The 11366-nt window shown below is 42.4% G+C and overlaps 1 protein-coding gene across 1 annotated transcript in view; it reads left to right on the top strand.

Moving 5' to 3' along the window:
- Positions 1-8132, top strand: part of ppp1r16b (protein phosphatase 1, regulatory subunit 16B) — a 93657-nt gene extending 85525 nt beyond the window's left edge. The window contains exons 9-11 of the mRNA XM_079840057.1: positions 1675-1813; positions 3674-3812; positions 6962-8132. Coding sequence (XP_079696183.1) covers positions 1675-1813; positions 3674-3812; positions 6962-7324 — 641 coding nt within the window. The 3' untranslated portion in view covers positions 7325-8132. The remainder of the gene's footprint in view (positions 1-1674; positions 1814-3673; positions 3813-6961) is intronic.
- Positions 8133-11366: the final 3234 nt, after the last annotated feature.

The raw sequence follows: 11366 nt of genomic DNA, 5'->3' as shown, positions 1-11366 counted from the left end.
ACACACACACACACTACCCCTGCCCCTAAACCTACCCATCACACACTCACACACACACACACACACACACACACACACACACACACACACACACACACACACACACACACACACACACACACACACACACACACACACACACACTCTCAGTGACAGCATCAGCTAAAGCAGCCCAGCAGCGCAGGCAGCCCCGGGTAAATGCTGACCCCTGCTGGACACACACACACTCACACACACACACACACACACACACACACACACACTGCCCCTACCCATCACACACACACACACACACACACACACTCTCTCACACACACACACACACACACTGCCCCTGCCCCTAAACCTACCCATCACACACACACACACACACACTACCCCTGCCCCTAAACCTACCCATCACTCACACACACTCTCTCTCTCTCACACACACACACACACACACACACACTGCCCCTGCCCCTAAACCTACCCATCACACACACACACTCTCTCTCTCACACACACACACACACACACACTGCCCCTGCCCCTAAACCTACCCATCACACTCACACACACACACACACACTGCCCCTGCCCCTAAACCTACCCATCACACACACACACACTCACACACACTCTCTCTCACACACACACACACACACACACACACACACACACACACACACACACACACACACACACACACTCTCTCACACACTGCCCCTGCCCCTAAACCTACCCATCACACACACACACACACACACACACACACACACACACACACACACACACACACTGCCCCTGCCCCTAAACCTACCCATCACACACACACACACACACACACACACACACACACTGCCCCTGCCCCTAAACCTACCCATCACACACTCACACACACACACACACACACACACACACACACACACACACTCTCAGTGACAGCATCAGCTAAAGCAGCCCAGCAGCGCAGTCAGCCGCGGGTAAATGCTGACCCCTGCTGGACACGCACACACACACACACACACACACACTCTCTCACACACACACACACACACACACACACACACACACACACACACACACTGCCCCTGCCCCTAAACCTACCCATCACACACACACACACACACACACACACACACACACTCTCTCTCTCTCACACACACACACACACACACACACACACTGCCCCTGCCCCTAAACCTACCCATCACACACACACACACACTCTCTCACACACACACACACTCTCTCACACACACACACACACTCTCTCTCACACACACACACACACACACACACACACACACACACACACACACACACACACACACACACACACACACACACACACTACCCCTGCCCCTAAACCTACCCATCACACACACACACACACACACACACACACACACACACACACACACACAGTTCACTTTCTGTGAAAAAAACCTCATTCTGTGATTTATAAGCATTTTGAAAAGTGAGGACATGGGGAACGTCCTCATATTTCACCCTCTTTTTGTAATACCCATGTCATTATACACATTTGTGTCCTGATATTTCACAAAAACATGCCCACACACACACACTCACACACACACACACTCTCTCAGTGACAGCATCAGCTCAAGTCCAGTCTCACAGGATCAATGATGCGATATGAGAAACGCATTCACATTCATCCTCGTTCAGATCAAGTTCTGACAGATATTATCACTGAATATGGAAAATATTATAAAGCCCTGGTTAGAGTTCGTCTCATTCCGCTCTCAGACGGGAATATCAGCGTCGCGGCTCACCATCTTACACTACCACCTAAAGTCGGAATAATGTCAATATTATTATCATTATAAGTGTGAATCAAAAAATGAAACGCGCATTGAAAGAAAATAACAAGCATGATTTCATCTCTTAAATCTCTTAGTGTGTGTTTTGCTCATAATTTAGACTTTTTTCAAATCTAATTTCAGCTTTTTATCTCATAATTAGGACTTTTAATCATAATTTCGATTTTTAAGTCATAATTTTGACTTTAAATCCAAAATTTTGAATTTTTATCTCAGAATTTTTAAAGTCCTAATTTCAACTGTTCATCTCACAATGACTTAGCATGTCATATTTTTGACTTTATCTAATAATGAGGACTTTTAAAATCATATTTTCAACATTTTATTTTATAATTATGACTTAGCATGTCATATTTTTGACTTTATCTAATAAAATGAGGATATTTAAAATCATATTTTCAACATGTTATCTTATAATTATGACTTAGCATGTCATATTTTTGACTTTATCTAATAATGAGGACTTATAAAATCATATTTTCAACATTTTATCTTATAATTATGACTTAGCATGTCAAATATTTATGAAATGCACTTTCTGTAAAGCTGCTTTGAAACAATGTGTATTGTGAAAAGCGCTATACAAATAAATTTGAAATTTGAATTGAATTTATGACTATCTTTAAAATTTTATCTTATAATTATGACTTTGCATGTCATATTTATGACTTTTTATCTAATAATGAGGATATTTAAAATAATATTTTCAACATTTTATCTTATAATTATGACTTAACATGTCATATTTTTGACTTAATCTAATAATAAGGACATTTAAAATCATATTTTCAACATTTTATCTTATAATTATGAATTTGCATGTCATATTTTTGACTTTATCTAATAATGAGGACTTTTAAAATCATATTTTCAACATTTTATCTTATAATTATGACTTAGCATGTCATATTTTTGACTTTATCTAATAAAATGAGGACATTTAAAATCATATTTTCAAAATTTTTTCTTATAATTATGACTTAGCATGTCATATTTATGACTTTTTATCTAATAATGAGGACATTTAAAATCATTTTTTCAACATTTTATCTTATAATTATGACTTAACATGTCATATTTTTGACTTTATCTAATAATGAGGACTTTTAAAATCATATTTTTGACTTTTTCTGAGGACTTTTAAAATCATATTTTCAACATTTTATCTTATAATTATGACTTAACATGTCATATTTTTGACTTTATATCTAATAATGAGGACTTTTAAAATCATATTTTCAACATTTCATCTCTTGAAAATTCCAATTCACACACTATCCGGCCTAATTATTTTTTATTTGTTACTGTATAATACAGAAAGTCATGAGTTTGTCAGATTTGGTATGAATAAATCAACAGTCGGTCCGTCTCTTAAAGGGCCAGTTCACCCATTAATGAGAATCATGTGGTCATTTCCTCTCCTAAAGTCCTCAAACCCGTCAGACTTTCCTTCATCATATAAAGCCATGGAGATCGCGCACATCCGCCATGTTTGTAGTTTTAACACTTTTTAGCACTTGTTTGTAGTTCTAATCGAATCCTCGTCCAATGGGTTATGGGTAATATCAGCTGTGAGTGTGTGTGTGTGTGTGTGTGTGTGTGTGTGTGTGTGTGTGTGTGTGTGTGTGTGTGTGTGTGTGTGTGTGTGTGTGTGTGTGTGTGTGTGTGTGTGTGTGTGTGTGTGTGTGTGTGTGTGTGTGTGTGTGTGTGTCGAAACAGCATCCGGGTGTCTTAGGAATACTCTTTTCAACACACACTGATTTGGGACACACTGATTCTATTTCTGAGTATTATGTAGGCCGGAGTGTGTGTGAGTTGTGACGCGTGTTTGCCTGTGTGTGTAGGAAAGTGGTGCGGAGGGCGAGTCTGTCCGACAGACACAATCTCTGCAGGAAGGAGTATCAGACCGAAGCCATCGTGTGGAGAGGAGGAAGAGAAGAAGAGGAGAGAGAGCGGGAGTCAGACCAGGAGAACAGCCAATCAGTGAGCAGAGCTCCCTCAGGATCACACTCCAGATTAAAGAAGCCATAACACACACACACACACACACACACACACACACACACACACACACACACACTCCAGATTAAAGAAGCCATAACACACATACACTCGCACACACACACACACACACACACACACACACACTCCAGATTAAAGAAGCCATAACACACACACACTCACACACACACACACACACACACACACACACACACACTCCAGATTAAAGAAGCCATAACACACACACACTCACACACACACACACACACACACACACACACACACACACTCCAGATTAAAGAAGCCATAACACACACACACTCACACACACACACACACACACACACACACACACACACACTCCAGATTAAAGAAGCCATAACACACACACACTCGCACACACACACACACACACACACACACACACACACACACACACACACACACACACACACACACACACACACACTCCAGATTAAAGAAGCCATAACACACACACACTCGCACACACACACACACACACACACACACACTCCAGATTAAAGAAGCCATAACACACTCGCACACACACACACACACACACTCCAGATTAAAGAAGCCATAACACACACACACTCGCACACACAAAGAAGCCATAACAAACACACACTCGCACACACACACACACACACACACACACACACACACTCCAGATTAAAGAAGCCATAATACACACACACTTGTGAAGGAGTGTGTTTGAGGAGTGTGTGTGAGTCCTGAAGGAGTGTGTTTGAGGAGTGTGTTTGAGTCCTGAAGGAGTGTGTTTGAGGAGTGTGTGTGAGTCCTGAAGGAGTGTGTTTGAGGAGTGTGTGTGAGTCCTGAAGGAGTGTGTGTGAGTCCTGAAGGAGTGTGTTTGAGGAGTGTGTTTGAGTCCTGAAGGAGTGTGTGTGAGTCCTGATGGAGTGTGTTTGAGGAGTGTGTGTGAGTCCTGAAGGAGTGTGTTTGAGGAGTGTGTGTGAGTCCTGAAGGAGTGTGTTTGAGGAGTGTGTGTGAGTCCTGAAGGAGTGTGTTTGAGGAGTGTGTGTGAGTCCTGAAGGAGTGTGTTTGAGGAGTGTGTTTGAGTCCTGAAGGAGTGTGTTTGAGGAGTGTGTTTGAGTCCTGAAGGAGTGTGTGTGAGTCCTGAAGGAGTGTGTTTGAGGAGTGTGTTTGAGTCCTGAAGGAGTGTGTTTGAGGAGTGTGTGTGAGTCCTGAAGGAGTGTGTTTGAGGAGTGTGTTTGAGGAGTGTGTGTGAGTCCTGAAGGAGTGTGTTTGAGGAGTGTGTTTGAGTCCTGAAGGAGTGTGTTTGAGGAGTGTGTGTGAGTCCTGAAGGAGTGTGTTTAAGGAGTGTGTGTGAGTCCTGAAGGAGTGTGTGTGAGTCCTGAAGGAGTGTGTTTGAGGAGTGTGTGTGAGTCCTGAAGGAGTGTGTTTGAGGAGTGTGTTTGAGTCCTGAAGGAGTGTGTTTGAGGAGTGTGTGTGAGTCCTGAAGGAGTGTGTTTGAGGAGTGTGTGTGAGTCCTGAAGGAGTGTGTTTGAGTCCTGAAGGAGTGTGTTTGAGGAGTGTGTGTGAGTCCTGAAGGAGTGTGTTTGAGGAGTGTGTGTGAGTCCTGAAGGAGTGTGTGTGAGTCCTGAAGGAGTGTGTTTGAGGAGTGTGTTTGAGTCCTGAAGGAGTGTGTGTGAGTCCTGATGGAGTGTGTTTGAGGAGTGTGTGTGAGTCCTGAAGGAGTGTGTTTGAGGAGTGTGTGTGAGTCCTGAAGGAGTGTGTTTGAGGAGTGTGTGTGAGTCCTGAAGGAGTGTGTTTGAGGAGTGTGTGTGAGTCCTGAAGGAGTGTGTTTGAGGAGTGTGTTTGAGTCCTGAAGGAGTGTGTTTGAGGAGTGTGTTTGAGTCCTGAAGGAGTGTGTGTGAGTCCTGAAGGAGTGTGTTTGAGGAGTGTGTTTGAGTCCTGAAGGAGTGTGTTTGAGGAGTGTGTGTGAGTCCTGAAGGAGTGTGTTTGAGGAGTGTGTTTGAGGAGTGTGTGTGAGTCCTGAAGGAGTGTGTTTGAGGAGTGTGTGTGAGTCCTGAAGGAGTGTGTTTGAGGAGTGTGTGTGAGTCCTGAAGGAGTGTGTTTGAGGAGTGTGTGTGAGTCCTGAAGGAGTGTGTTTGAGGAGTGTGTGTGAGTCCTGAAGGAGTGTGTTTGAGGAGTGTGTGTGAGTCCTGAAGGAGTGTGTTTGAGGAGTGTGTGTGAGTCCTGAAGGAGTGTTTGAGGAGTGTGTGTGAGTCCTGAAGGAGTGTGTTTGAGGAGTGTGTTTGAGTCCTGAAGGAGTGTGTTTGAGGAGTGTGTGTGAGTCCTGAAGGAGTGTGTTTGAGGAGTGTGTGCGAGTCCTGAAGGAGTGTGTTTGAGGAGTGTGTGTGAGTCCTGAAGGAGTGTGTTTGAGGAGTGTGTGTGAGTCCTGAAGGAGTGTGTTTGAGGAGTGTGTGTGAGTCCTGAAGGAGTGTGTTTGAGGAGTGTGTGTGAGTCCTGAAGGAGTGTGTTTGAGGAGTGTGTGTGAGTCCTGAAGGAGTGTTTGAGGAGTGTGTGTGAGTCCTGAAGGAGTGTGTTTGAGGAGTGTGTTTGAGTCCTGAAGGAGTGTGTTTGAGGAGTGTGTGCGAGTCCTGAAGGAGTGTGTTTGAGGAGTGTGTGTGAGTCCTGAAGGAGTGTGTTTGAGGAGTGTGTGTGAGTCCTGAAGGAGTGTGTTTGAGGAGTGTGTGTGAGTCCTGAAGGAGTGTGTTTGAGGAGTGTGTGTGAGTCCTGAAGGAGTGTGTTTGAGGAGTGTGTTTGAGGAGTGTGTGTGAGTCCTGAAGGAGTGTGTTTGAGGAGTGTGTGTGAGTCCTGAAGGAGTGTGTTTGAGGAGTGTGTGCGAGTCCTGAAGGAGTGTGTTTGAGGAGTGTGTGTGAGTCCTGAAGGAGTGTGTTTGAGGAGTGTGTGTGAGTCCTGAAGGAGTGTGTTTGAGGAGTGTGTGTGAGTCCTGAAGGAGTGTGTTTTGAGATGTTGTCCGAGTTGATGTCAGTGTGACTCCTGAGAGATCATTAGCCCCGCCCTCAAATCAACATTTGAGGGCGGGGCTAATGCTAATGCTGTGACTTCCTGTGTGTGTGTAGACGCAGCCTGAGGACGGCTCTGGAGCGCCGGGGATCCTGAAGAACGGCTGCATCTCCGGTGACCCCGTGACCCCTGACCCTCACGACCCCGAGCCCACCCCCGACGAGCCCAAGCCTAAGACACTGTCCGAACTCAAAAAGCAGCGCTCGGCCGCCAAGCTCCTCCCACACCCCCTCCTCAACGGTCACCTGGGCAACGGCTCCACCACAGCCAATCCCGAGGACCCGCGCATGCCGCTGGTGTCGTCCAATGGGAGCACAGTATACTTCACGCCGGCCAGCGGAGACCCGCCCCTGCTGAGATTCAAGCAGCCAATCGAAGACGAGGATCCCAAGAGTCAGAGCTGCTGCTGCGTCTCGTAGATCCGTCCGATCGCCGGCGTCTGATTGGCTGACGGAGGCCTGATTAATGCAATCACCCCTAGAGACGTTTCCATAGACGTGATCCTGCTCGTGATGCTCCCTATGAAGGGCCCTTAGCGGATTATGGGTTATTATTTATTTCATATGATCCGGCATGTTCTCTGTCTGTCCAGCTCGATCGGCCAATGAGGTTCCAGAGCCGCTCCCGTAGCCCCGCCCACTCCTCAACACTCACTAGATTCAAAGAGCGTCCAGATCCCAAGCGTCTGATTGGCTGATGGAGTGCAGTTCATCCCCAGGCGTCCAATGAACCGCCTCTGAACTTCCGAAACGAGGAAGGAAATGATGTCATTCAGGTTAGACGTGTGTTTTTCTGGACGTCCTGTACAGTATTTATTTGTATATGTGCATAGAGCCACTGTTCTAGAGATTATTTATTGTATTTCGGAGATGAAGTGATTTATGAGCACAGATCGCATTCCTGGATTGAGTATTTTTGTATGACAGTGTTATGATGAGCAGATGTTTCACACTCACATCAAAAGAAGCCGTTTATGTATTTGTTGCTTTTTGACATTATTTCAATAACTGCGGTTAAAGGGACAGTTCACACAGAAATGAAATGACCCCATGATTGGAGTGTGTGTGACACTCAAACACAGTCAGCGTTACATTAGGCGAGGCCGGTGTATTTCTATTGGCCCTTTTTCAGTTAGTAAACACTGTGATGTTTTTTGTGGGCGGAGCTTAGCTGGAGGCAGAACCATATCCTCCCAGGACCCAGGAAATAAAGTATTTTTTCATGTCATTACATTGTTTAGAGCATAAGAAACAAATGAGAAAAAAAAACATTTTTGAAAAATTATATTTTATTCATATGTCCTCTGAAGTTGACACCATGAAATTGCATGTATAGGCAAAAACAATGCGATTTATTTTTAATTCACCAATCAATTTTAAGGTTTCAGGATTTTTTTTTAAAACAAACTTTGTTTAAAGATGATTCTGAACTATGTTATGAAAGATATAACGAAATGCACTATGTCATTTTACTTTATGAAATATGAGTTAAAATATGAGTTATAAAGTGCATCCATCCATCATAAAACTGCATCCATCCATCATAAAAGTGCATCCATCCATCATAAAAGTGCTTCTATCCATCATAAAAGTGCATCCATCCATCATAAAAGTGCATCCATCCATCATAAAAGTGCATCCATCCATCATAAAAGTGCTTCTATCCATCATAAAAGTGCATCCATCCATCATAAAAGTGCTTCTATCCATCATAAAAGTGCATCTATCCATCATAAAAGTGCATCTATCCATCATAAAAGTGCTTCTATCCATCATAAAAGTGCATCTATCCATCATAAAAGTGCATCTATCCATCATAAAAGTGCATCCGTCCATCATAAAAGTGCTTCTATCCATCATAAAAGTGCATCCATCCATCATAAAAGTGCTTCTATCCATCATAAAAGTGCATCCATCCATCATAAAAGTGCTTCTATCCATCATAAAAGTGCATCTATCCATCATAAAAGTGCATCTATCCATCATAAAAGTGCATCCGTCCATCATAAAAGTGCATCTATCCATCATAAAAGTGCTTCTATCCATCATAAAAGTGCTTCTATCCATCATAAAAGTGCATCTATCCATCATAAAAGTGCTTCTATCCATCATAAAAGTGCTTCTATCCATCATAAAAGTGCATCTATCCATCATAAAAGTGCATCTATCCATCATAAAAGTGCATCTATCCATCATAAAAGTGCATCCGTCCATCATAAAAGTGCATCTATCCATCATAAAAGTGCATCTATCCATCATAAAAGTGCTTCTATCCATCATAAAAGTGCATCTATCCATCATAAAAGTGCATCTATCCATCATAAAAGTGCATCCGTCCATCATAAAAGTGCTTCTATCCATCATAAAAGTGCATCCATCCATCATAAAAGTGCTTCTATCCATCATAAAAGTGCATCCATCCATCATAAAAGTGCTTCTATCCATCATAAAAGTGCATCTATCCATCATAAAAGTGCATCTATCCATCATAAAAGTGCATCCGTCCATCATAAAAGTGCATCTATCCATCATAAAAGTGCTTCTATCCATCATAAAAGTGCTTCTATCCATCATAAAAGTGCATCTATCCATCATAAAAGTGCTTCTATCCATCATAAAAGTGCTTCTATCCATCATAAAAGTGCTTCTATCCATCATAAAAGTGCTTCTATCCATCATAAAAGTGCATCTATCCATCATAAAAGTGCTTCTATCCATCATAAAAGTGCATCCATCCATCATAAAAGTGCATCCATCCATCATAAAAGTGCTTCTATCCATCATAAAAGTGCATCCATCCATCATAAAAGTGCATCCATCCATCCATCCATCATAAAAGTGCATCCGTCCATCATAAAAGTGCATCTATCCGTCATAAAAGTGCATCCATCCATCATAAAAGTGCATCTATCCATCATAAAAGTGCATCCGTCCATCATAAAAGTGCTTCTATCCATCATAAAAGTGCATCCATCCATCATAAAAGTGCATCCATCCATCATAAAAGTGCATCCAGCCGTCATATAAGTGCATCTATCCATCATAAAAGTGCATCTATCCATCATAAAAGTGCATCTATCCGTCATAAAAGTGCATCCGTCCATCATAAAAGTGCATCCATCCGTCATATAAGTGCATCTATCATCATAAAAGTGCATCCGTCCATCATAAAAGTGCATCCATCCATCATAAAACTGCATCCATCCGTCATATAAGTGCATCCATCCATCATAAAAGTGCATCCATCCGTCATAAAAGTGCATCCATCCATCATAAAAGTGCATCCATCCATCATAAAAGTGCATCCATCCATCATAAAACTGCATCCATCCGTCATATAAGTGCATCCATCCATCATAAAAGTGCATCCATCCATCATAAAAGTGCATCCATCCATCATAAAAGTGCATCCATCCATCATAAAAGTGCATCCATCCATCATAAAACTGCATCCATCCGTCATAAAAGTGCATCCATCCATCATAAAAGTGCATCCGTCCATCATAAAAGTGCATCCATCCGTCATAAAAGTGCATCCATCCGTCATAAAAGTGCATCCATCCATCATAAAAGTGCATCCATCCATCATAAAAGTGCATCCATCCATCATAAAACTGCATCCATCCGTCATAAAAGTGCATCCATCCATCATAAAACTGCATCTATCATCATAAAACTGCATCTATCCGTCATAAAAGTGCATCCATCCATCATAAAACTGCATCCATCCGTCATAAAAGTGCATCCATCCATCATAAAAGTGCATCCGTCCATCATAAAAGTGCATCCATCCGTCATAAAAGTGCATCCATCCATCATAAAAGTGCATCTATCTGTCATAAAACTGCATCTATCCGTCATAAAAGAGCATCTATCTGTCATAAAACTGCATCTATCCGTCATAAAAGAGCATCTATCCGTCATTAAACTGCATCTATCCATCATAAAAGAGCATCTATCTGTCATAAAAGTGCATCCATCCATCATAAAAGTGCATCTATCCGTCATAAAACTGCATCCATCCATCATAAAAGTGCATCCATCCATCATAAAAGTGCATCCATCCATCATAAAAGTGCATCTATCCGTCATAAAACTGCATCTATCCGTCATAAAAGTGCATCTATCCGTCATTAAACTGCATCTATCCATCATAAAAGTGCATCCATCCATCATAAAAGTGCATCTATCCGTCATAAAACTGCATCTATCCGTCATAAAAGTGCATCTATCCGTCATTAAACTGCATCTATCCATCATAAAAGTGCATCTATCCATCATAAAACTGCATCTATCCATCATAAAAGTGCATCTATCCGTCATAAAAGTGCATCCATCCATCATAAAAGTGCATCTATCCATCATAAAACTGCATCTATCCGTCATAAAAGTGCATCCATCCATCATAAAAGTGCATCTATCCGTCATAAAACTGCATCTATCCGTCATAAAAGTGCATCTA

Source organism: Gobio gobio (assembly GCF_949357685.1).
Source record: "Gobio gobio genome assembly, chromosome: 17".
In the NCBI taxonomy this organism is placed as follows: domain Eukaryota; kingdom Metazoa; phylum Chordata; class Actinopteri; order Cypriniformes; family Gobionidae; genus Gobio; species Gobio gobio.
This window is presented reverse-complemented; position numbering and strand designations above follow the sequence as displayed.